At 60.5% G+C, this 26,094-nt stretch overlaps 1 protein-coding gene across 5 annotated transcripts in view; it reads right to left on the minus strand.

The window, feature by feature from the left end:
• The window catches only part of AFAP1 (actin filament associated protein 1), a 77,681-nt gene that overhangs the window by 26,097 nt on the left and 25,490 nt on the right, over window positions 1-26,094 (minus strand). For 4 of the 5 annotated variants that reach the window (XM_054708346.1, XM_054708339.1, XM_054708332.1 and 1 more), the window contains 6 exons: window positions 16,310-16,438; window positions 13,067-13,164; window positions 11,786-11,894; window positions 10,988-11,199; window positions 7,604-7,783; window positions 2,928-3,023 (listed from right to left, as the gene is read on the minus strand). In XM_054708346.1, the coding sequence (XP_054564321.1) occupies window positions 2,928-3,023; window positions 7,604-7,783; window positions 10,988-11,199; window positions 11,786-11,894; window positions 13,067-13,164; window positions 16,310-16,436 (822 nt within the window). In that variant the 5' untranslated portion in view covers window positions 16,437-16,438. Of the gene's footprint in view, window positions 1-2,927; window positions 3,024-7,603; window positions 7,784-10,987; window positions 11,200-11,785; window positions 11,895-13,066; window positions 13,165-16,309; window positions 16,439-18,011; window positions 18,033-26,094 lie in introns of those variants that run through there. The other variant, XM_054708336.1, reaches the window with a different exon arrangement.

Raw genomic sequence — 26,094 nt, forward strand, 5'->3', positions numbered from 1 at the left:
AGCGGAGAACGTGGGCCAGACGCTCAGCCATCCAGGGCAGCGAGGGCTCAGCGGCCGCCGGACCGCCTGGGTGCCCGTTACCCAAAGCTTGAAAGACACCGAAAGAGCGAAGAAAAAAGCCACCGAGTAAGCAGCACACGCCACAGTGCCCTGACCCTCCCTCACCCTCACAGTGATTGAAAAATATTAGGGCCACAGAAAACTCCCTCACCAAGCCACGTCGCTTCCAGAAATAAGCACTGCGGCGCCCATTTCATTTCCTCCCGCGAATAATGGGCAAGTGTCGAGCACGTGACAAACATGCTTAGAAGCAGCACAGTCAGGCCGCCGTCAGACCCTCACGGGCACCGGAGCACTCGCCCGGCTGGCCCAGCACCGGGCGTCGGCAGCCAGGACTGTCCCTTGGCGTCTGAGGCAGAGGCGCGTGGGGGGCGGCGGGGAGGGCCAAGGGGACATGGTGACGGGCGGAGACGGGACTCTGGCGGTGAGCACACAGTACGACACGCAGATGACGTATCGGAATTGCACACCTGGAACCTACATGATTGCACTAACCAACGTCACCCAATAAATTCAATGAAAATGTTTTAAGCAGCAGCACTGCTGAGAGCTGGGATCCCGGCATTCCAACCGGGGAGCTGTGGTCACAGCCGAGGGCACAGGCTCCAACCCTCCCAGATGCCCTGCACTGGCCCCCATGCCACAGGGACCGCCGGCCCCAGGCGGATGCTGGGACACGGGGGGCACGCACACGCCACCTCAGGAGGGGGCCGGGCTGCGCTGGCCGAGGATGGCAGGCAGTGTCTGCATCGTGCCGCGGTGTGGGCCAGCCGCGGGAGGAGCCGGTGGCATCCCTGGGAACCTGGCACGTGCCGACCTCCAGTGACAGAGGATGAGAGCGGGTGCTCCCAGCTCTCAGGCGGGAAGTGCTCCTGGGAACCAGGTCGGCAGGTCTAGGCGGGCACAGCACAGCCCCCGAAACCACGCTAAGTGCAGGGTGCCACCGTCCCGTGGGAGTGGGTGGGGGAGAAACCCTGATGCACTGCTGATGGGAAGTGAAACCGGACCAGCCTTTCAGGATAGCTATTTGTTTAGCAACACGAGTCAAATCTTAAAAAACTCTTCTCCCCGTTGGTCTGGTGATCTAGCTTCTAGGGGTCTCTTTTCAGGCAACAGAGAAGCAGCAAAGACTTATGAGATGCCAGGTTATTTTAAATGGCCAAAAAATAAGGAGTTAAATTTGAAGGGGGGGGAGTAATATGATAGTAGAGTCATATGATTTCATACTATTCAGCTGCTAAAAGTGCAATAACGGTTGTTGCTTGTTACTAGTTTTCAAAAGCCTGGAAAACTGGTAATAATATAAAGGTAAGCAAAAAAAAAAAAGGCAGCGTAACTCTTTTATGCATCAGAATATCTAAACTATAACAGAAAACTCAGGAAAACTGGTTAAAATGTGCACTGCTGGGAGGAGCTGCATCCTCCATGTGGTGGGTTCCCGGGTGACCTCATTCCTGCTATTTGTGTTTCTCTGAACTTCTTGAACTTTCCATAGCAAGCAGGTATTCGTCCGTGATATGAACAAGAAAGAGAGAAAGAAAGAGAGAGGCCTGCAGCGTCAGGATGAGGGCTGAGACAGGGTTAATTTTCTGTGTCAACTTGGAGGGTGTTTTTGGATGAGACTGATTTGTTGTTGTTGTTAATCCTCACCCCAGAATATTTTTTTCCATCAATTTTAAAGCGAGTGGAAGGAAGGGAGGGAGGGAGGGAGAGGGAGAGAAATAGAGAACACTGATATGAGACAGACACATCAACTGGTTGCCCTCTGGATGCACCCCAATAGGGCCAGGGATTAAATATGGAACCCAGGTATGTGCCCTTGACTGGGACTCAAATCCGTGACCCGTCGGTGTGCAGGCCAACACTAACCACTGACCTACCAGCCAGGGCTGACATTGAAATCAGTGAACTCTGAGTAAAGCAGACGGTGCCCCCTACTGTGGTGGGCCTCACCTCGTCGGTTGAAGGCCTGCATACCACTCCAAGGCCAGTCTCCTGAGCGATGGAGAGTTCTGCAGACGGCCTTCAGACTTCACCTGCGGGCCTACGCTGCAGACTCTGAACTTGCCATCCTCCATAATCACATGAGCCAATTCCTTATGATAAATCTTACACATAAAAAAATTCCTTACGTAAGTCATATATAAATACACACACACGCACATATACATATACATAAAATACACACACGTACATACACACACACACCATTAGTTGTTTCTCCGGAGAACCTTGACTCAATAAGAAGGGACAAGAAGGATCTGTTCCCTGGCAGGGCCTACACAGGGAGGCCTCAGAGAACTCCTGGGACACAGCCAGCTACAGGAACTGTGTGCAGACAGCCCAGCGTCTCCATGGAGAGGAGATCTGTAGAGGGACCATCAGAGCGAGCAGGGTGTGTGGCATGACGGTGACAGCTTCACACGTTTCTGACAAGAAGGGCTGGCCCTGCCCCCCTGCTGGGCCGTCACTGGGCGCTTCTACAAGGAACGTGGGCACAGAGCAGCGGGCACAGGGAACCAGCCTGGCCTGCTAGGGTACAGCCTGGGGAGGGCGCTCGGGCAGTGCCTGCTGGATCCCGGAATACACAGACCTGAGCTCAGATTCCACGCTGCCATGTGACAGCCAGGTGACCTTGAGCAAGGCCCTGACACCTCCCGCCCACTTCTTCACCTACAGTCGGGAATAAGACGGCCGACCACGCAGCCGTGAAGCGGCCAGCTCAAGCCTCGCTCCGTGGGCGCCGGAAACGCACGGAGGCAGGATGGCCGTCTTCCCTTGGTTCCCAGCTGGCCGTGCGGGAAGGCTCAGGGACGGCACGAGCCTCTGAGGGAGGCCCACTCTCCCGAAGCAGCATGCACCCTTACCTTCTCCAGCTCTGCCTTGTGCACCGGGGAGCCTGGCGGCGGGGGACACTCGGCGTCCACGGGCCCACTGCAGCCACTGTACACCTCGCGGATCACCTGCAATGAGCGGGGCATTGTTGAGTGCCTCCAAAGACGAGAGCTCCACGAGGGGAGGAAGCCTGAGGTTCGCAGAGGCACGCGGCGTGGCCGGAACCCGCAGGTCACGGCGCCGGGGTTTCCGTTCTGGCCGCCGGGCCACCGTGTGTTCCTTCAGCCGCCCACTCACGGGCTGCCTCCCCATCCTGGTGCGGACCTAGGTCCTGGGATGCAAGGGACACGCATGCGAGGGTTCCGCTCTCACGGGGCTTCCGCTCCAGGAAGCGTGAGGGGCCATCGTGAACACTGAGCGTCACAGGAAACGCAGGCAATGGGACAGCGGGAGGGGCTGCAAACAAGAGGCCAAGAGAGGCCTTGCCGGGAGGACACTGAGCTGCGTCCCCAGCCCCTGAGGTCGCCTCGGTCCCCTCCGACCCGCCTGCGGAGCCCGGGGCGGGCGGGCGGGCGGGGCTCTGCCGGCTGGGGGTAAGCAGTAAATGAGTAAGTCCTGGGTCAGCGGGGCTCACATTCCGCCCACAGAAAAGGGAGCAGGCGAGTCTTTCAAAATGTCTCCGTTCCTTTTGGAACGAAGCTGCCATTTGAGTTCAACCCGAGCGCCTCTGGCCAGAAAAGCCACGCCCACGTCCGAGAGCCGAGCAGCGGCCCTGCAACTTGACCTCAGCAGCGCCCGCGCCCTGGCCTGTGCTGCTGGGACCGCGGCCAGGGACGCACAGGCCAGGCCGCGCGGCCGGCCATTTTGCTGCTCAGCTGTTCTAGGAAAAAAAGAAGAAAGAAGAAGAAAAACCATAAAAAAGAAGGAATGTCCACATTTGAGACCAAAACAGGAAAAAGAGAAAGCAGCAGCCGGAGAGCCCGCGCGGTGTCTGTCCCTGGAAGCTGCGGAGGGACGGAGGGACGGACGCACCCGGGACGGCGCCTGCCAAGTGTCTCGGAGGGGAACGGGCGGCTCCGCTTCTCTCTCTCGCTGACGTCACTCCTCTTTCTAGCAGGTTTTGGCTTCCTCCCCTCCCCAGTGTGCGCACCAAGTCTTTAGTTCAGAAGGCAAAGTTTCATTTGATCTCAAAACAAGATTTTGTCTTTTCTCTGGGGAGCGCTTTTCAGCCTTCCCACCTCCTGGCACGTAAACGGATTACTGAAATTCTGCAGGCCCCAAAGGCAGGCTGTATTTGTTGCCCATCTAACAAGAAAATAGGTACAATTCTGACTCATTCACACGGGACGGCCATTGCCGTGCTGGCTGTTGTCGTGTTCTTACGACCATCTCGGGAAAGGCCGGGCCTGACTGAAGGCTCCGATGGCCCCGGGGGGGGGGGGGGCGGCTGCTCTGGGGAAAGAGGAGAATACAAGGGGACGCCTGGGCGCTTGTCACGGACACTGGGGGCTAAGGCCCAGATCTGCCGCTTCTCCAGCTTCCTCCACGGTGGGGCTGAGCAACCCCCTTCGGCCTTACCTCCTCCCTCCAGGAGGAGCACAGACCCCGGGGGCTCTGCAGGGCGGGCCGCTGGCGGACCCTGAGCTCTCCGGGTCACAGCCTTAAATGATGACGGTGCGCAGTGAGATAAACCAGCGTGAAGTGCAGCTGTTCTGCAGGAAAAGGCTGACCCAGAGACCGTGACGCAGGGCTGCCACGCACGCAGGAGGCAGCTGCCGCTCTGCCTGTGTCAGGGCAGGCGCACAGCCCGGCCGCACGGCCCCGCGTGCCCCTGCCGCCTCCTGGTGCGGGCCTGTGGGCGGGTGTGACCACGGAGGACAGTGCCCTTCTTCTCCGCGAAGCAGGACGCGTCCTTCCAGACTCAGCTCAGATCTCACGTGACCAGAAGCCCGCTCTGCCCTCCCACGGGGGAATACGGTCTGGCTGCTCTCCACGCGCCACACCAGCCACGCGTCCTCCGTCAGACGCGGCCCGTGCGCGGCATGTGCAGTCTGTCCTGCTGCAAGCTGTGCTCAGGCCCGTGCGAGGGCTGCGCCTCCTGGGGCCGGTGTGCACGCCTAGCTCGAGCGGCACCTGAAGAAAGCGTGACTACAGACAAAAGGAGGGGCGAGGAGGCAAGCTGCCCAGGAGACGTCCTGTGGAAACAAAGGGATGAGTGGGGAACGGAAGCCAAGAGGCGGCCCGCACGTAGTCCGCGTGACGAACCGCCAGCCCTCTGTCGGGTGTTGGAAATCCTCAGGGAAAAGGGACCGAGCACCAACACAGCCCCACTGTCCTGTCACCACACAGTGTCACTCGGCCCAGGTCACCTCTGTCCCCTGGCTCTGCTGCTTCCCACCAGGGCCCACTGGCCCGCAGAGGTTCCGGGAACCGAGGAATCCCTGAGGCCACCGGATGAGGACACTCAGCCATCCAGCTCACTGACGAGCTCACCTTTCCTGGTTCACCGCACATCTGTAACCTGCACATCTGTAACCTCCACACCTGGGCCTCCCTCCCTTCCTGCTGGAGCTCACCTCCTGCCAGCACAGTGCGCAGGGTCCGCATTCAGGGCACCAGAGACCCAGACAGCCTGGGCCACACGAGGGTTATTCGAGTCACCTGGTGTCATGAGATGATTCACCTTTCCCCAGACTAAGCCATAGCTACGCCCCAGGCACAGAGAGAGCCCCAGAAGCACCAGCGCTGCCCCCCTGTTCTATGGGTCAGCGCTCCCCTCCCTGTCCTTCTGGTTAGCATAGCAGGTATTCCATGAAGCTGTCTCTCTGCTCTGAACCCACTTATGGCCACGCCGCCCGCAGAGTTCATGAAGAAGTACTAAGGGGTTAGCCCCAAGTGCCGTGAACAGCTACACATGAGGTTTTGGTGCTGCTGGTTTCATTGTACGGAGCCAAGTCCTGGGGGATGTTCAATGTGTATTTAAAGAACTGAATCCAAATTCAGAATCACAAATCCTCCAAGACCCAGATTGTTTTATGTTCTGTGGTATTTTTGTTTGCTTCCAACGTGAGCCCTCATCTCCAGAAGCACAACCTCCGCACATTTTTAAGGAAACCTGACCTCTCCGCTTCTGGGAATGCTGCTCTTGTCTGACCGACCCTCCCTACAAAAGGGCTCATGTTTTTGGCATCTGTACACACACACACGCACACACACACGCACACACACATACACAGTCAGTGAGTCCTGGCAAGAGCTGCTGGTAGTGGAAGTTGCAGGCCAAACGGAGAGAAACAAATGGCAGGTCTGGAAGCGTGCCGAGTCCCGGCCTGGCTGCGCAGTCCCCACGCCCCACACTGACAACGGGTGTGCGCCTCACTCAAAAGACACCGAATGGTTACGTTCAAGCCTCATTTCAAAACCTGGAAAGCCTCGGGAGGAAGTGGATGGCAATGCGGTAACTCAGCTTACGTGGGTCAGAAAGGGCCACCGCCTACATTTAGGAGCTAACACTACATGAAGCTATTAGAAGGAGACATAGATAGAAATCTTCAGGACTTCGGATTAAACAACAGTTTCTTAGCTTTGACAGAAAAAGCAATACAAAGGAATGGAATGCTGATACACGTGACAACATGGATGACCCCTGAAAACAACGCTAAGTGAAAAAAGCCCGTCACGAGGGACACGAGTGCGTGTACACAGAATGGGAGAACAGGCCAGTGGGGGGGACAGAGGAGTGGTAGCCTGGGGCGGGCAGTGACTGCTGGCAGTGAGTGCGGATTTTCTCCTTGGGGTGATGAAATCTTCTGAAACTAGATTAATGGCGATGGTTGCACAACTGTGAATATACTAAAAACAACGAGTCATACTTTAACAGGGCAAACTGTATGGTGTACCTCAATGAAGCTGATACAAAAATTACCGAAATAACGTTTTCCCCAAATACAATGACCAGCATGACCACCAGGTGACCCGGCACGAGCAGACAGGCCGGCGTCGACAAGCACACGCAGAGCGCAGCCGGGAGCAGCCCCGCCCTCCGCCAAACCCAGTCGGAACGCCAGGCCCGCCACGTGCTTGCTGTGGAGTCAAGCAAACATCCCTGAAAGAAACAACCGGAGATTCTAGAACTAGAAACTACCGTAACCGAAATTAACACTGAACAGGGACAAATTTAATAGCAGATTAGACGCAGCTAAAGAGAAACAGAGAGCTGGAGAGTAACAAGAACAAGCTGACCAGACTGAAATATTTTAAAAAGGGGGAACAGTAAACACAAGGAGAGAAGACGGAGAATGGAGTGAAAAGGCCTCACAGATGTTTAAATGCCGCCAGGAGGAGGGGAGGAAAGGGGGCAAAGTTATATTTGAAGAGAAATGGCTGAAATTTTTCCTGACACTGAGACCGATGACAATGCACAGATTTCAGAAGCCTAAGGAATCCCAAGCAGATTAAATATAAGAGAGTCTGCATCCCGGACACAACAAAGTGAAAGCAGAAAATCCAAGGGAGACGGTGCTAGAAGCAGCCTGCCGATGGGGCCAGCATGTCCCTGAAGAGAAGTGTGACAGTGATCGGCCTGAGTCATCAGGACACCCCACGACCAAGGACCAAACTGAAAAAACACAAACTGGAATGAAGCCAGGTCTCAGAGCAGCTGCCGATGACCCAATGACCCGGCTCAGAAGCCACGCCCACAACTCGCCTTCAGCCACTGCTCGGCCTGCTCCTGGCTCTGCACCGCGAGGACCAGGGGGTCCGTGCCCTGCTGGGTGATCTTCAGCTCGTGCTTCTTCTTCTTGCCGTCCTTCGGGATGTACGCGATGCTGCAGCCCGGCAGGGGCAGCTCCATCTGCGGCTGCTGGTCCTTGGAGCTCTTATAGCACTGCGGCGACAGGAGAAAGCCACGTCAGGCCACGCGGGGGTCCGGCAGGAGCACTGACAAAACGTGGCAGAACGAAAATGGGGGCGTGGGCGCGGCGCCTGGAGGTCTCACCAACAGTGGGGCTGCTCTGCGACTGGAAAATGGACCTGCAGGCTCCCCCTGCCACCCCGCTCCACACCCACGCTCCGTGCACGTGAAAATGCATCCACCCATGAACTCAGCAAAGTCTCCGGCCATCACTGACATGGCCCGCGGGGAACCGAAGGGCCCTGCGCTGGCGGCTGGCGATCTAACGTGCGATCGCAGGAGGCTCCGGGAATACGAGTTAGTAGGTTTGCTGACGTGCACGGCCCTGCACACTCTGTTCCACAGCCTGCCCCCGGCCTCCCCTGCCTCCTCTCCACCCTCTCTCTGAAAGACAGATGGACGGCTTCAGTAAGAGTACACATATCAACACACAACGACGACAGCGTCTGCACAGGGTGGCCTCTGGTTGAGTAGAGGACCCGGCGTCCCCTCCTGCACTTCCCCCTCACAGAGGCCTGTTTTGCGGAGTGAGTTAACCTGGTTTAGGGACTTGGTTAAGTAACCTGTAACTCTGGTTACATAACTTGCCAACCCAGGACTCCAGCCCCAACCCAGGCGAGTCCTACACTTGCCTCTAAGCCATCTACTGAGGAGGAATGGGTACATGGATGCCTATTTTCAGAAGTAATTATCCGCAGTTCCAAAACCATGCTTCTTGAATGACACGGGGATGGAATATATCCGCTTTTTAAAATATCTCAAATGATGGCTGCCCTGTCTAAAAAGGAAGAACCGTCCTAGCCGGTGTGGCTCAATAAATAGAGCGTCAGCCTGTGGACTGAAGGGTCCCAGGTTCCATTCCAGTCAAGGGCACATGCCGGGTTGTGGGCTCGATCCCCAGTGGGGGCGTGCAGGAGGCAGCTGATCAATGACTCTCATCATTGATGTTTGTCTCTCTCTCTCTCCCTCTCCCTTCCTCTCTGAAATCAATAAAAACGTATTTTTTAAAAGCTTAAGAAATAAATAAACGGGAAGAACAAAACACACACCTAGGCCGATGCACCTCGGACTGCTGCGGAGGTTACGAGCCCGGGTTTTTCGCCTTCTGCGTAGGTGGGAAGGAAGCTGAGCTCAGAAAGGAACCGCTACAGCTCATGTTTTCTCTCAGCCCACTGCCTCGCCCTGCATCCGCAGGGAGCTGCCGAGCTGCCCTCGGAGGTCGGAGGTCGCTGCGGGGCCCGGGAAGCTGCCGAGGCAGAGAGCAGCAGGGCCTCTACATGGGGGCCCAAGAGCAGGCGGGGGAGAGGAGGCAGAGGCAGGGCCGGCGGGGAGGAAGCTAAGGCGGCGGTGGGGCCGGGCTCGGAGCTGGAAGGTGCCATCGGGGGGGCCCCCCCCAGGCTGGGCCTTCACAGCGCCCCCTGGCAGTGGAGGCAGAGCCGCTGGGAAGGGAGCAGGACGGGACGAGCTGTCTGCCGGCCTCTGCAGGAGGGAGCAGGGCCCTGCGGCCTGGGGGCTCTGGGCAGAGGGGAGCAGGCTCCCCGGAAGGGTATGAAGACACTAGAGCGTGCCTCCGAGGAACACTTAAGGCAAGAGGCCGGCTTCCTGTTGGGCCTCAGCTCCTGTGCTGCTCAGACTTGGGAGGCATTTGCCTTGCTGTCACTGCTAATCTTTTCTCAGGTCAACGGGGTCATCTGAGCAGTTGGATCACAGGCCGTTTTAGAACCAAAACAAAAACGCTGTATAATGAAAATCGATAACTTTGTCTTTGCACTTGATTGAAGACAGACTTTCACTCGGTTTTCCACTAATTTCTTCTGAGAGATTTACAGCTACTCTAAGCGGCAGGTGTTATTCCCGGCTGTGAAGACGGGACTGAGGGCAGGAGATGGAGGGCGAAGAGAAAGGAGGGAGGCGTGCGGGCACCTGCAGCAGGGGCGCGGCGAGGGCGCCACTCCGACAGCTACCCCGCACCGCAGGCTCCCGCGGGGCTTCAGAACTGCTCTCACCAGGCGCCGGTGCGTTTTGGAAGCACTGATGTAATGTACCCACATCTTGCACCATCATGTCAGATTGATAATAAGCATCATATTAATCTCCCTCATCTCTTTCCATCCTTTACTTTAAAATCCCCCGTCATTTGGGGCATGTTCTAAATTTGGGAGCTTTTAGGCCGCACACGTGGGAAAAACATGTACTCTCGCTGTTTTTTTAGAAATAATTGAACAAAACTACTAATTAAAAAATATTCCATGTCCTAAGAATCTAGTGAAATAAGATCCCCATAACTCACAGGTGAACCTATAAAGAGAGCTAGCTGCCCCACTGAAGAGTGACATACAGAAACATAATTCCTCATGTTCTCTTTTAATGACAGAGTTTTGAGTGACTTTTTCTCTCACGGTTCATTTGAAGGAAAAGCAAAAACACGCTCTGAAAACCGTAATCCTGGGAGCACCAAGGTGCCCACAGCTGGAAGGGAGGTGGGAGCGGGAGGGCAGGGCGAGGGGCTGCCACGAGCCGTGCCTGCCTCCCGGGCAGGTCCTGCCTCTGCCGGAGCACCACCCAGCAGAGGGTCTGAGTGTCCGGCCCCTGCCTCTCCGTCACTTACCCTCGCTTCCTACGCGGCCTCTCACAAAAGGAAGGATGGGGGGGGAGGGGAGAGAGAGAGAGAGAGAGAGAAAAAAAGAGAGAGAGAGAGAGAGAGAGAGAGAGAGAGAGAGAGAGAAGGGAAGAAAGAAAGAAAGAAAGAAAGAAAGAAAGAAAGAAAGAAAGAAAGAAAGAAAGAAAGAAAGAGAGAGAGAGAGAGAGAGAAAGCAAGCTGGCCCTTCGCTTTCCAAAAGAATTTCCTGTGCTGGCCACGCTCCCTGGACCGGCGCGGCCGCCCAGCCCCCCTCTGACCTGGCTTTGAGGAATCCACTGACTCACTACAAATGGGAAGATCCATCCCGCACTTCTGGCCAGGTCAGCTCTGAGCCTTCCCCTCACACAAACCGCAGACCCTGCCGGGAGGGAGGGCTCGCCCTCTGCCTGCCGTAGGGAGCGCATGGAAGACATGGCCGAGGCCTGTGCGTCCCTCCCCCCTTGGCTGAGGGAGCGCTGCTGGGGCGATGTCACCGCGGGGACGGGACGCCGAGGGACCCTCCGCGCCTGCACACGGGGCCGGCGGCCAGGCTTTACCAGTAGTTTGGTGTCTTTGATGACGCAGAGCAACTTGGTCCACTGTCCGAAGCGCTTCTTGCGCAGCAGGAAGGCGCAGATCTTGGCGTCCTTCACCAGGTCCATGGAGGCCTCCTCCGAGGGCCACTGGTGGCGCGTCTTCTTCCCCTTGCCGTCCTCCTCCTCCTCGTCGTACGATTCGTAAGAGCTACTCATTGCATCCGAGTCGTAATCTGCCAACAGTGAGGGGTGAAGACCTCGTTACAGACGCCTCCGAGCTCAGGGTGCGCCCTTCTATCCGCAGGTGAGGACGGGCGTCGCCTCGTGTGCTGGGAAATGGTAATGACCACGAGGACAGCAAGGGACCCGAGAGCTGTAACTGGGGGCTGGGCAGCCGTCCTGGACCTGTGAGAGCGGGGGTAACGCGGAGGGGTGCGCTGAGGGTTGCCAGGCGGCAGCTGAGGGGAGTCTCGCCGAGACAGCTACTCGGCAGTCACGTCCCAGGAAACCTGTCTGCCCAGCAGGAGCCTCGGGGGAGACCCCTGCACCCAGTGCCCCCCACCCCTGCCTGCGGACACCCCGCCCGGCACAAGGACAGGCCAGACAGGGAGCGTGTCTCCCGGACACGGTTTCCACAGCGTGAGCTCTCACTCCGCGGAGTCACAGCCTGGTTCGGGGGGGGGGGGGGGGGCGGGGGTAGGAGGACACCTGCCCTTTGCGCCCTCTCTGACTCCCCCCACCTCCACGCCCACGGTGCCTGGGCCCTGCCTCGTGCCACAAAAGCCTGGCTCCCCCACCGTCCGTGGCCCCGACACTCACTTGACGTGATGTATTCCGGAGCTTTCCCCGGACTCAGCGGCACGGCCTCCTCATAGTAACCCTCCGGGAGCGAGGATGTGGGCAGCGGGGGCGGCCCGCTGTCGGGGGGCTGCGAACAGAAGGGACGGAGCGTCACTGCGTCGCCTATGAAGCGGCGCTGGCGTCCGTCCGCGCCCGACGAGTCTCCATGACGTTCCCGCTCACTGTCCAGCCCAGCCAGCCCGGCCACACGCCTCGCACCCGGCACCGCCGCCGGCAGGGACCAGGCGAGCAGCCCGTGTCCCGGGAGCGCCGTGCAAACCCAGCTCTGGCTCCGAGTCACCTTCCCAAGCGGAACGGGGACGCGCCCCCAGAACTGGCACAGGTGCCCCGCTGTCCCCACAGCTGTCCCCACACCGCTGCCCGCGAGCCTCCAGCGCTGGCTCCCGAGGCCCACCCCGAGCTGGGAGCTCCGGGACGACTCGGGTCTGCCTGGTGCTCATCGGTCGGCACCGGGAAGCAGGGGCTGAAGGAGTGAGGGGGGCCCGGCGTCGCCAGGCTCCTAGCACTGCAGGGCCCTGTCAGAGAGAAAAGGGGAGCCCGGCCAGTGTGCCTCGGTGGTCGGGTGTCGATCTATGATCCAGGAGGTCACGGTTCAATTCCAGGTCCAGGGCACAGGCCCAGGCTGTGGGCTCGATCCCCAGTGGGGGGCAGACAGGAGGCAGCTGATCCATGATTCTAGCTCATCGATGCTTCCATCTCTCTCTCCCTTTCTCTCTCTAAAACCAATTACAAACAATAACAACAAAAGATAATGAAGAAACAAACTGTGACCGACTGCTCAGACCTGGACGAACGTCTAACCCCCGTAAGCGCGTGAGGAAGCAGCGAAGCGGGGAGGGGACCCACGTGAAAGCCTGAGAGGCCCAGACGGCGAAGGTGGCACAGAATCCGAGACGTTCGGACGCGCACGGCCGGTGAGACACATGTCCCGGGAATACGTGCACCTTTTTCTTCTAAAGAACTTTTTATCCCAGAAGCAGCATTTCGGCATCAGACGGCGGCGTTCCAGCGCCGCTGACCCAGAGCGAGCAGGCCAAGCCCAGCCTCCACGCCGACACCTGGCCGCCGAGTCCCCCGATTTCCTCGGTGCTGCAGCCGCAGTGACTGTCTAAGCGGCGCCGCCTCCGGGGAGCTCCCTCCAGCCTCCCACCTGCTGCTCCCGCAGCTCCCACAGCACCCGAGGCGGCCCCTTCCCTCCGGAATGGCGGCCACCTCCCGAACGCAGGGAGCCGGACTCACCAGCCAGGGCTGCGGGATCTCCGGCAGAGGCATCTGGGGGGGCGCCGGCAGGCTGCTGGGGGCCTCCTGCTTCGGAGCGTGGTCTCTGGCCTCAGAACCTGCGGGTTCAGCAAACAGGCCGGTGAGGAGGACGCTCACCGCCTCGGCCCCGCTGGGCCCTTTGCCTACGGCCTCTGACCCTCACGCCCCGGCAGGGCAGGTGCCTTCTTCTCCATCGCACCGAGGAGAGCCTGCGGCGGGAAAGGCTGAAGAACCAGGGCACCACCAGGAGGAAGTACCAGGGCACCACCAGGAGGAAGGGGTGGAGCCGGCCTCCCGAGGGCCCGTTCCCTGAGCTCCGGCCCGGCTGCCCCGTGCCCGGGCCCTAAGGGGCAGCGGCTCTGGAACAGCCAGTCTGCACCGAGCCCCTCCTGAGCTCAGAGGCTGTAAGAGACGCAGCTTCTTGCTGACAGGAGGGCACAGCTCGCCCTCCCGGGCACTCAGATCCCAGCCGGGAGGCAGGAGACACGCAGCTGACTGGGGACACGGCGGCACGACCGGGCGGCCGGAGAGGAAGCAGCAGCGTCCGTGCGGGCGCCGCACTCTACAGTCAGAGCTCGCGGGGAAGACCTGGGCAGCGGTCCTTCCTGCAGTGGTCAGCGGTCAGCGGTCAGCGCAGCCACAGGCGGGGACAGGGAAGTCAGTCCCTGCCCGCAGACGCGGCGGCACAGACCAGGTGCCGGCAGAGAGCGGACGATGAGGGGAAAAGAAAGAAAAAGGACAGAAGTAAAACCGCAGGGGGCGAGTCTCAAGCAAATGACAGAGCCGAGGAGAGAATCGGTGAAGTGGAAGTATCAGAAGGAACGTGGGGAGGAAGCATAGAGAAACATGGGCCTGGGCCCGGGCAGAGGAAGGGGGTGGGGGTGGGGAGAGACAGCGCTGAGGGCACAGGCCCCGAGGGCGGAGAGAAGCCTGAGCAAGGGGCGAGGGGGGAGCTGGGAGAATGCTCTCTGGATGTCTCAGTGTCAGGCCGTTTGGAAATGCACCTCATTAACACCTCTGCCCTCTGCCCTCTCCTCTGTGCCCTCTCCCCTGTGCCCTCTCCTCTGTGCCCTCTCCCCTGTGCCCTCTCCTCTGTGCCCTCTCCTCTGTGCCCTCCTCTCTGCCCTCTCCTCTGTGCCCTCTCCTCTGTGCCCTCTCCTCTGTGCCCTCTCCTCTGTGCCCTCTCCTCTCTGCCCTCTCCTCTCTGCCCTCTCCTCTCTGCCCTCTCCTCTGTGCCCTCTCCTCTGTGCCCTCTCCTCTCTGCCCTCTCCTCTCTGCCCTCTCCTCTCTGCCCTCTCCTCTGTGCCCTCTCCTCTCTGCCCTCTCCTCTCTGCCCTCTCCGCAGGTGAGGCAACTGAAGCACAGAGTGACTCTGCAAGGTCACTGCCTTGGCGACGGGCCCAGCCGGGAACCCAAACCCGCCCGTCTGCACTGCGTGTGACCCCGAAGAAACGACCACCCGCTGAGTGTGGGTGCAGGATCAAAGGAGGCAGCACCTTATCCGAAAGGGCACCCACACACTCCCTTTCCAGCCACACAGTGTGGGCCCCGCGGAGACGCGCATGGAGGGGTCGGGCAGCGAGGCAGCGAGACCCTTTCCGGTGAGCACCGCACCTGCCCCAGGTCCTCTCCTGCGCTTCCTCTCGACGGCAGGGCCCCCCACAGGCCTCCTGTGGCCCCCCTCAATCTGCTATAATCCTTCCCCCGAGGTCCAGAATGCAAACCTAACTGTGTCCTACGTGGCTTCACAGCCTCAAAACAACGAGCTGTACCCTCAACGAGGGCAGAGTGTGTGCGACAGACCCGGCGAAGCCGCGGAGAAGGGACCTCCGTCTCCTCCAGCTCCTCCCCGTCTCCCAGAGCCCCCGGGCCCAGCGCGGCCCCGCCCGCCCACACTCTCACCGAACGGCCCGGAGTCCCGCCGAGGGCTCTCCTACTCCCCGGTGTACCGCATGCTGACCGCTACCCCCACCGTCCCTGTCCTACCCTCTGGGCACAAGCTGGCGGAGGCTGCTCTCCGAAGGCCCGCTGGCAGCGATGCCCTGGCTGGCATCTGGGAGCGTGGCTCTCGGAGCTGCCACTGTCCCTAAAGGCCAGGGCTGGCTCGCTGTGCTGGGACTGCATGTGCAAACATGTGGCCACACTGAACACCGCTGTGGTGGGAATCTTGTGTGCACTGACTGGGCTGAGGGGTGCGGAGAGCTGGGGAGCCCTGTTTCTGGGTGTGGCATTGGAAGCGGTGAGCTGAGTGAGCGGTGCCTCTCCCACGTGGGCGGGCAGCACCCAGCAGGGCGGGCCCGCAGAGCACAGAAGGTGGAGGAGCAGCAGCAGGCTCTCGGTTGGCCTGGGACGCCCCTCTCCTGGCCTGGGGCACCCCTCTCCTGGCCTGGGGCACCCCTCTCCTGGCCTGGGGCACCCCTCTCCTGGCCTGGGACGCCCCTCTCCTGGCCTGGGACGCCCCTCTCCCGGCCTGGGACGCCCCTCTCCTGGCCTGGGGCACCCCTCTCCTGGCCTGGGGCACCCCTCTCCTGCCTCGACACCGGGTCTCGCGCTCTTGGACTCAGATCAGGACTCACACCCCCGCCCCCATTCCAGGCCTCCCGACCGTGCTGAACCCACCCCCGCCGTCCTGGTCTCTCCCTGCAGCGACATGGAGGGCTTCTCAGCCTCCAGAGCCCCAAAAGCCAGCCCCTAAATTAATCTCCTCTCTCCTCTCTCTCTCCCCTGCCCTCCCTCTCTCTCTGTCTCTCTCCCATTGGCTCTGTCTCTGTCACCCTCACACACCTTCTTCTGGGGTTCTGGGCCTGGGGCACACAGGAGGCTGCGCCTGTTCTGTGGAGGGAAGGCCATGCTCCGTGCGACACTCAGGGAGGGGCCGGCATGAGGGGGCTGCACACGGCCCCTCCGGTCCACGTGGCCTGTCCCCGGCGCCTGCCTGCGCAGCCGCCCTCCCCGGTAATACCCAAACCCTGGCATGAGAAGGTACCTCTATACGCTGAGTCCTCCTCGGGAATCTCCAAAGGGTGGGGTGCTCTGGGGGCCCCAACACACCCACTGTGCCTTTAGCTCCTTAAAGGCCAGCACCTGGCATACAGTAAGACCTTCAAGGCCAACTTCACGATTAAACAAACTCACACGTTACTAAACCAAGGACTGTGCTTTAGGAAAGGGGGGGTCAGAGGTGTGCGAGGCTAGGGGACAGGGGTTGGGGGGGGCACGCACCTTGGGAGGCCTGTATCCTGAGCAGGATGTCCGTGACCACGGCCTTCTTCTCCCTGACGGTGGACGTTAGGTACTCGTGGTCCAGGAGTTCAAGGAAGAGACGCAGTTCAACTATTAACTCCTCCATGGCTGAAAGCGAGGGAGGAGGTGTCATTAGACTCACTGATGTGCAAATGTCAAAACACAAATGCCAGACCCGACTCAAAGCCTCGCACTCCTTGCTGGTGGAATATGGCATTCCCACGGGAACCGGCCTGCTGGAACCAGGCTCCCAACAGCGTCACGCACCCTCCTCCGCACACGCGTGCCACTCCTGCACCGGCTCCGAGGCAGCGTGCGCGGCGGGGAGGCGCCCAAGCCACGTGGCCAGCAGATGGCGGCAAGGCTGACGTCACCCCTTGGTGTCATTTGCACCACATTAAATTCCGATGTCAAGGAGGAGACGGCAGTTTCAAATGCCGAACAGTTTTCCAATAACCACTAGGACCTGGTTTCGGAAAGCACACCGACTCTGCTTCTGTAGGGCTGGCTCACCCCACGAAGGCGGAGGCTGGGCACGGGTTTGTGCGGCTGCCACAGGGATGGGAGGCCCAGGAGGGCTGCCAGGGCCCGGTCGGGCCTGCTTCCCGTCCTGTCTTCCTTCGAGGGCTGGGCCAGCCCCTCCCGCTCACGGCCACAAGGCGGACCGCGTCAGCACGTTTTAAATCATTAGCAAGTTTTCAATCATCAGAAAGATTTAAATCATCAGCACGTTTTTGTTTGTTTGTTTTGTTAATCCTCCCCGAGGACACTTTTCCATTGATTTTTTAAGAGAGTGGAAGGGAGAGAGAGACAAAGAGAGAAACATGGATGTGAGAGAGATACACCGATTGCTTGCCTCCCACACGTGCCCTAGCCAGGCCCGGGAATCAAGCCTGCAACTGAGGTACGTGCCCTTGACCGGAATCGAACCCGGGACCCTTTAGTCCTCAGGCGGACGCTCTATTCACTGAGCCAAACCGGCTAGGGCAGTGGTCGGCAAACTCAGTAGCCAACAGAGCCAAATATCAACAGGACAGCGATTGAAATTTCTTTTGAGAGCCAAATTTTTTAACCTTAAACTTCTTCTAACGCCACTTCTTCAAAATAGACTCGCCCAGGACGTGGTATTTTGTGGAAGAGCCACACTCAAGGGGCCAAAGAGCCGCATGTGGCTCGTGAGCCGCAGTTTGCCGACCACGGGGCTAGGGTATCAGCAAGTTTTAAGTCATGCCACTGACTCTGCCGGACTCCTTTTAGGATCCAGCTGTTCTCATGATATTAAGACGCTATCCGCCTTGCTCTGCACTCACGCTGCCAACGCGAGGTGGCTAACCTGCTGGCCTCTCAGTCAGGCCAGTGCCCCAAATGCGCCGGTCACTGCACCTCACCACACACCTGCGCCCCCAAACAAAACACACGCTTTCGCTGGGAAGTGCCTGGTGACTCTGATGAAGCAGGAAAAAGCACCTCCAGCTTTTATTCCACCTCCAAACCCTGAGGACACACTTCTTTAAGGCCCTAGGGGTGGGGTGGGGGGCGTGCGTGAGTCACTTCTCAGACAGGCTGCCTCGCGGGAAAGCGTGGTTTTCTGATGCGTGTCCTGCAGCATGCCAGCACTGGGGAGGTGGGCACCGCTCCGTGAGCCACGGCGCACACGGCCACGCGCGGCGGGACCCCTTACCGTGCGTGAGGCAAAGTGCTCTGACGCAGCAGAATGCAGTGCTCTTTTTAAAATATGTTCCTATTCGTTTCAGAGAGAGAGAGAGAGAGAGAGAGAGGAGAGAGAGAGAGAGAGAGGCAGAAACATCAGCGATGGGAGAGAAGCATGGACCCGCTGCCTCCTGCACGCCCCCCACTGGGGATCGAGCCTGCAACCCGGGCATGTGCCTGACCGGGAATCGAACCTGACCTCCTGGTTCACAGGTCGGCGCTCACCCACTGAGCCACCCGGCCGGGCTGAAGTGCTCTTTTTGCTACAGCCCCGGAGTCCACACTGCAGCTCACCTTTGAGAAACTAGCACTTGTCAAGTTTTGGTGTAGAATCAAATAAAAGTACCCACGATGTTCTGAAAGGCCCTAAAATACTCTCCTTTCCAGCCACACGTCTGTGCGGGCCGGCAGTTCTCATGTGCTTCCGCCCAAACAAGGTCTCGGAGCGCTCGGCACGCAGACGCCGGGGCGAGGCCCGCTCCCTCTGGGCAGCCGGCCTGCGGCCCGGGACCTCCCGCAGCAGCAGCAGCAGCGGCCCCCCCTGCTCAGCAACACGTATCATTTCTTCACTGAATCACTCACTAATCTCCAGCTCTACGCTCCGGAGCGGCGAGTGCCTACAGATGTCCCCACATAAGTAACAGCTCTCTGGGGTCCTCAATCCGTATTGTCAGACCAAAAGGCCCTAAGCAGAAAGTCGGGGAGCTGCTGGTTTAGGGGTTTCTTCCCCAACCTGCGCTTCCTCCGTCCACGGCGCCCTCCGCAGCTGAAGACCCTGACGGAGGCGCTGCCCTGGTGCCGTCAGGCACACAGCATCCGCGCAGGCCTCGGCGCCCGGGCTACGACAGGCCTCGCCATCAGAGCGGGACAACGTGTCGTAACTGGGAAAACAAAGTAAACTGAATACTGACCTCAGATCACACACCGGAAACACTATAAACGTACTTGAGGATCAAAATGTTAAAAAACGCAAGCATTGCCCTAGCCGGCTTGGCTCAGTGGCTAGAGCGTCAGCCTGCGGACCAAAGGGACCCAGGTACGATTCCAGCCGAGGGCACATGCCTGGGTTGCAGGCTTGATCCCCAGGGAAGAGATCAATGATTCTCTCTCATCATTGATGTTTCTAGAGCTCTCTCCTTCTCCCTTCCTCTCTGAAATCAATAAAGAAATATATATATATATAAAAACAAACAGACTCAGACGCAATACAGAAGAGGCTGCTGGGGAGGAGACGAAGAGGAACAAGCCTGCGGCCCCGGAGAGGGAGGCCTGAGTGGTGGACCGCCTGCCCCGGTGCCAGGCGGCCGGGCCCTGGGGAGAGGCCCTTCGCTGCTGGGCCGCCGCCTCCAGAGGCGGGGCCTGGGCACTGGCTCCACAGAGCCCCTCCCTCGTCCCTCAGTGAGACCCGGGGCCACAGGAGGCTCCCGTAAGAAATCGTCTGTGACACACGGCTGGCCCGGGCCGACCTGCGCCCAGAACCCGCCTTGTCCCCAACCTTCTCTTCGCAATGCCTTCTGCTGACCTTGTACCCGGGGAACCAGCCGCTCCTCCTCGTCCCGCCCCATCTCCTTCCCCTCCCGCCCTGTGCGCCCCTCTTAGCGCTTCTGAATGAGGCCGTCTCCCCGCACGCATCAGGCCTGCTTCCCGCGGTGACCTGGGCGCTCCCTGCTGCTCTCTGAGGGTGCGCCCTCACCTGTACGCCCCTGTCTGGTCCTCCCCACACACCCCGACCCGCCTTTTACCCGTCCACGCTCAGCTCGGCTACCAGCACCTCGGCCCACCTTCGTCGAGCCTCACCACGCTGTGGCTGCGTGAATCTGTCTCCTGCCCCGTCGGGGGGAGGGAGGGGGCAGTCTGAAGTCAGGGGCCTCCGTGTGACCGCTCTGCACCCAGACGGCCTAGCACGCCGCCTGCCAGGGAAGCTAGCACCCCACAGACACCGGGACGAGCCTGCTGGGTTCCCGCACGGCTTGTTCCTAGATCTCCGGAACAGACCAGATTCCCGGGATTTGTTTGGAAGAGGAAGCTGCAGAGAGAAATGCCAAGCCCGTCCCCTCACAGTAACTACCCCGTGTGACATTCTCAGACACAGCCAGCCGGGGCGGGGCCGGCTGGTGGCACCTGGGCAGGCCTCTCTGCTGAGGGCAGGCGCCCTGGGAGCACTCAGAGGGGCAGGGAGCACGGAGCTGCCAGCAAGCTCGGCCCCAGCATACCTTCCCTTATAGGGTCACAGCGGGGAGGCAGGCCGCTCCGCAAACACTTCCCGGCCTCCCTCCGCTTATCTGGCTGGGCTGCCCGGAGGCCAGAGGACCTCAGAGCAGGCGGGCGGTGCTCTCTGGGGGGGAAGACTTGGACTCCAGGTGGCCGTGAGTGACCGCGGCGGAGCGCAGGGCCCTGGCCACAGCGCGGGGTAACAGCTCTGTGCAGGCAGCGCGGGGAGACCCACCGACCGCAGGCCCTCGGGGCTGGTTTCATCGGAATCGGAATCGGCGGGCAGAGAGCAGGGCCTCTCCTTGTCGCTCTCCTGTCAGCAGGACGCAGCCACCGCTCAGCCTCAGCACTGACTCCTCCACATCCCCCAGGGCCCCGAGGAACGCGTGTCTATTCTGAGTCCTGAGAATCTGCCGCTCCGGCTCTTCAGAGGCAGCAAGAAGTCCCCCCGGAACTGCTGCGGAAGTCCACAGAGCACATTCTTTGGGGAAGATATCATGACTTGCACAAGCAGATTAGTATGTGGGTGGATGATTCAAGCCCTAACAGAAAACATCCCTCCACTGTTTGGTGAAAAGCAAGAGATGAAACCCAGAGCCACACATGCCTTTCCTGGTCATGATGGTGTACGTACCCCGACCGCACCCCAGGCCCGTTTCTCGCTTCGGAAGCCTGGTTCCTGGGCTGCAGACCGGGACCCGCACTCCCCAGGGGAGGCGAGGGAGGGGGAGGGAGGTCGGCTCACTAGGGTTCCCGGCCAGGCTGTAAAAGACATTCCCAGGAGCTGACACAATACGTGTTTCCTCGCACACACTTCCGATGAGACGGCACGCACCTCCGGCCTCCTGTGTGTGACACAAAGCCAAGCCTACGGCAGCCAAGTTGTAGCTTAGCCTCGGGGGGAGTGTGGGGGAGCGGTTCCAGGACGGGGGGACAGGACTGCAGACGCTGGCCTTTACCCGAGTAAACCTGAACCCCCTCCCTCCCCAGACCGGTTCCTACGGCAGCTCGGAGAGGGCGGCTGCTGGGCCTTTGCTCTGCCTCCGACAGCCCCTACAGTGACAGTGCGTTTCGGATGCCCCCTGACCCCGGCCAGCGGGGCTGACACCGCGGACCAGGAGGGGTGGGAGGAGGGGCCACACGGGAGAATGGGGGTGAAAATACCTTCGAGACACATGGGCAGGAGAAGGCATGAAACAGGTGACACGATACCTCCCCCACCTGGGCTTTAAGCGCCACCTGCACTAACGCCTCAAGAGAGGGCGGGTTTCCGGTCGCTGCGGGCGGGCCTTCATCCAGGCTTGGGCCGGCCCCGCACGGGCACACCGCAGTGGTGGGCCTCCCTCCCCTCCCGCCGGGAGCAGGCCGCGGTGACGGTTCTTGGAGACGGCCGCCTCCCAGCTCCGCAGCTGCGCTCACACTCTCCGCGTGAAAACGCTGCGGGGCGGGGTTTCAAATGCTGCCTCCTGTCACCCCGACCTCAGGGAGCACCAGGTCCGCCACCGCGGGAACCCGCCACCAGCCAGCGATCAGGGGAGGGGACCGCAGAGTAGGCAGCGATGCCCGAGGACAAGGACATGCTGGCATCCGGCTGCTGCTCCCCAAACGGTCAGGTTCAGCCAGACCCCGGATGCCAGGGTACCAGGGCTCACGCCTGCGCACAGCTCATCCCATCCTCACGCATCTGAGGGGCACACGCCAGGACTGCCCACAGCCTGTCCGTGTGAACGAGCTTCCCCGGGCGGCCCGCGGGCCCAGCTGGCTGAGCGCTGTCCGTGCCTGAGAGTGCCAGCTCGATTCCGATCAGGGCACACGCCTGGGTTGCAGGTTGGACCCCAGTTGGGGAGCATAAGGCAGGCAGCCGATCCATGTGTCGCTCTCACACTGAGGTGCCCCTCTCTCTGCCCCGCCCCCTTCCCTTCTCTAAGCAGGTCCTCAGGTGAAGATTCGGAAAGAAAAGACCTTGCCTGGGACGCAGCCGGCATTCACGCACCTCTCGCCTGCGGTGCTTTCGTGACACAGAGCGGAGGGAAGCAGCCGCAGCGGAGACGCACGTCTCAGATATGTACTGGGCGGCCACCCCTGCTCCAGTGCTCCGGGGAACAAACTCCAACAGGACACCCTGGACCCCGAGACCGGAGCCAGGCGAAGCTGCGAGGCTGCCAGCAGCCGGGAAGACGGAGAGCAGGCCCCTTAGGAGTCCGTCTGACCCCTTCCGAAATGGCACCCCTTCCCGGGGATGGTGCTGAGCCGCGTCCCGGGAGACAACTCACGTATGACCTCTGTGACCCCTCAGAACTGCTTCCGGAGCATCCCACCCGCCTCCTTCCCCGAGGGGACAGCCCCCAGGGGAGGCCCAGGCTCCACCTGTGCCCAGTCCCTCTCACGGCCGTAGGCCGACAGCAGGCACAGGGCGAGGCTCCCCCAGGGACGGCTGCGAGGCTGCTGTCTGGCCGCCCCGTCCCCCCAGACGGAGCCCCTCCTGCATGCGTGGTGGGGGAGGGCGGCGGGCACAGGGCTGGGTGGCATATGGCCGCGTGCTAATGGGAGCCAATTAGCGCCACGGCTGGTCTCACAGCAGCTCCTCAGGGCTGGAGCTGCTGTGCTCACAGGGCGATGACACGCGGCCTGAGACAATGCGGTGGCTGCACGGTGTCCATACAGCGACGCCAGGCTCTCACAGGCCTGCCCCCCCCCCCCCCCCCCCCCCCCCCCCGCTTTCCAGACGCGCCCCCAGGCACGGGACACTGCCGTCGTCTCTCTATGGAACGAGGAGCAGAGCTGTCCACAGGGTTTTGCTTTAAACATATACACTGAGTGGCCAGATTATTATGATCTCTGAACACATCATAATCTGGCCACTCAGTGTATACATTTTTAAATACATTTTTATTGATTTCAGAGAGGAAGGGAGAGGGAGAGAGTTGCTCATATGGAAAACAAAATAATAAATAATAATATAAGAATAAACTGTGTTACAACTGTACGCCTACTTTTGCCCACCCTGTACACACACAGAATGTGTACGAATTGGCAGTTCGTGGCGTTGTAAGGCTTCCGGTCCACAGCGGGCTGTTAGTAGTTAAGAGTGGGGGAGTCAGATGTTATACCTGGATTTTCAACTGCGCAGGGGCTCAGTGCCCCAACCACACTGTCCAGGGCCACTGGCCTGTGGAGACGTATTGACCTTCACGGTGAGATCAGCTCACCCTCGCTTCACGAACTGCCTGCGTTCTGGGGCGTCTTGCTCACTGATTCCTCCCAGCACGCCTGGCCTCTGCCCTTGGACCTCAGATCCAGCCCAAACCCACTGCCGCCACGGTCCCATCTCAGCAACGGCAATCCTACCCTTCCAGTTACCCGGGCCCAAATCCGGGCCGCCGTCCTCCTCCCACTCCGGTCCCGCGGCCCATCTCCAACAGGAGCCGCCCCCACCCCAGCTCACTGCCCGCGCTGCTTCCAGCCTGGCCAGGCCACCACACTGCGTCAGCTGGCACCGTAAGGGCTCCCAGCCCCCTCTCCTCTCCCACCTGCTCACCCAACCCCAAAGCTGTCCTTTACTCTCAAACATTTCAGGGCCAAAAAAGTTAAATGGGGGGGGGGGGGGAGCGAGAGAGCGCAAATGTCGTAAAATGTCAGGGGGAAGGGGGTGCAGAAACTTTTTTTTACTATTTTTGCAACTCTTCCAGAAGTCTGACTTATTTCAAAGCAAAGAGTGAAAAACAAAACCCCCAAATAACCCCCCCATGAGTGCATCGTCTCCCCGTGGCCAGCTGGGGAGTCCCTCTCTTCTCCCTGGCACGTTAGAGCCCTCGCCGAGTGTGCTTGGCAATGAGAGTATCAAACACAACGCGTGACCCACAGCCTGTCCTGAGAGCCCTCGACTGAATGGACAGGAGAGACGCAGAGCAGAGAGCTCTGAGACAGGGTGACGGGCCTGTGACAGGGGGTTGTTTCAGCCAGGATGCAAAAAAGGGGTCCTACTGATGGTGGCTGCCCAAGGGGCTGGGGGTCTTTTTAAGAAGTGTGAGTGTGGATAGGGCTGGCTGAGTAGATGCTCTACAACTAGAATAAAAGAGGGGTATGTGGGATGATGCTGATACCGGTGACCCAAAGACCACACTTTAAGAACTACAGCTCAGGCGACACAAAAGAACTATGGCTCAGGCGATACAACAGCGGCCTGGAACGTGCTCGGCGCAGTTCCCCCGGCGGTCTCCGGCTGAGGGGACGGCTCCACTGGCAGCCAAGTACGGACAGACGAGCCCCTATGAGACATGGGGTGGGAGACTCCGCGCTTGCTGACCTCTGAGTCCGTCAAGAATCTCAACGCCCCAGAAGCGGCCAGGTGCGCATACTCGGCGACCGGCCACCGATGCCGACCCAAGGGCCGACGCAGCGACGCCAGACTGGCCCACCGCCATGCACCGAGTGCACCGGAGCTTCGCCGAGCCGCCGCCCGACGAGTTCTGCAGCAGCCATACTGGAGCTCTGGAAGGATGGCCAGGGGAATTGCTGAGGGGGGACTGACCGGCAGGAATTGGGATCGGGAAGACGGGGCCCCGCTGAGACCCGGGTGCGGGCGGGGTTGCGCGCCTCCGGGCTCGGGTGTGGTCACACGCCTCTGGGTATAAGTGAGGCCTCACGTCCCTGGGTCTAGGTGAGGCCACATGCCCCTGGGTCCAGGTGAGGCCGGACTCCGGGTCCGGGTGAGGCCAAGTGCCCCTGGACCCGGATGACGCTGGATCCCGTGCCCGGGCGAGGCCAAGCGCCTCTGGGTCTGGGAGAGCCCACACACCCCTGGGTCCAGGCGAGACCATGTGTCCCTGGATCCGGGTGAGGCCGCGTGCACCTAGGCCCGGGTGAGCCCAAGTGGCCCTGGGTCTGGGAGAGGCCAAGCGTCCCTGGGTCCGGGTGAGACCATGTGACCCTGGATCCGGATGAGGCCTCGTGCACCTAGGCCCGGGTGAGCCCAAGTGGCCCTGGGTCTGGGAGAGGCCAAGCGTCCCTGGGTCCGGGTGAGACCATGCGTCCCTGGATCCGGATGAGGCCTCGTGCACCTAGGCCCGGGTGAGCCCAAGTGGCCCTGGGTCTGGGAGAGGCCAAGTGTCCCTGGGTCAGGGTGAGACCATGTGTCCCAGGATCTGGGTGAGGCCTCGTGCACCTAGGCCCGGGTGAGCCCAAGTGGCCCTGGATCGGGGAGAGGCCAAGAGTCCCTGGGTCCGGGTGAGACCATGTGTCCCTGGATCCGGGTGAGGCCTCGTGCACCTAGGCCCGGGTGAGCCCAAGTGGCCCTGGGTCTGGGAGAGGCCAAGCATCCCTGGGTCCGGGTGAGACCATGTGTCCCAGGATCCGGGTGAGGCCTCGTGCACCTAGGCCCGGGTGAGCCCAAGTGGCCCTGGGTCTGGGAGAGGCCAAGCGTCCCTGGGTCCAGGTGAGACCATGCGTCCCTGGATCCGGATGAGGCCTCGTGCACCTAGGCCCGGGTGAGCCCAAGTGGCCCTGGGTCTGGGAGAGGCCAAGTGTCCCTGGGTCAGGGTGAGACCATGTGTCCCAGGATCTGGGTGAGGCCTCGTGCACCTAGGCCCGGGTGAGCCCAAGTGGCCCTGGGTCGGGGAGAGGCCAAGCGTCCCTGGGTCCGGGTGAGACCATGTGTCCCTGGATCCGGGTGAGGCCTCGTGCACCTAGGCCCGGGTGAGCCCAAGTGGCCCTGGGTCTGGGAGTGGCCAAACGTCCCTGGGTCCGGGTGAGACCATGTGTCCCTGGATCCGGGTGAGGCCTCGTGCACCTAGGCCCAGGTGAGCCCAAGTGGCCCTGGGTTTGGGAGAGGCCAAGCATCCCTG

Source organism: Eptesicus fuscus, chromosome 2, assembly GCF_027574615.1.
Source record: "Eptesicus fuscus isolate TK198812 chromosome 2, DD_ASM_mEF_20220401, whole genome shotgun sequence".
Taxonomy (NCBI): Eukaryota; Metazoa; Chordata; class Mammalia; order Chiroptera; family Vespertilionidae; genus Eptesicus; species Eptesicus fuscus.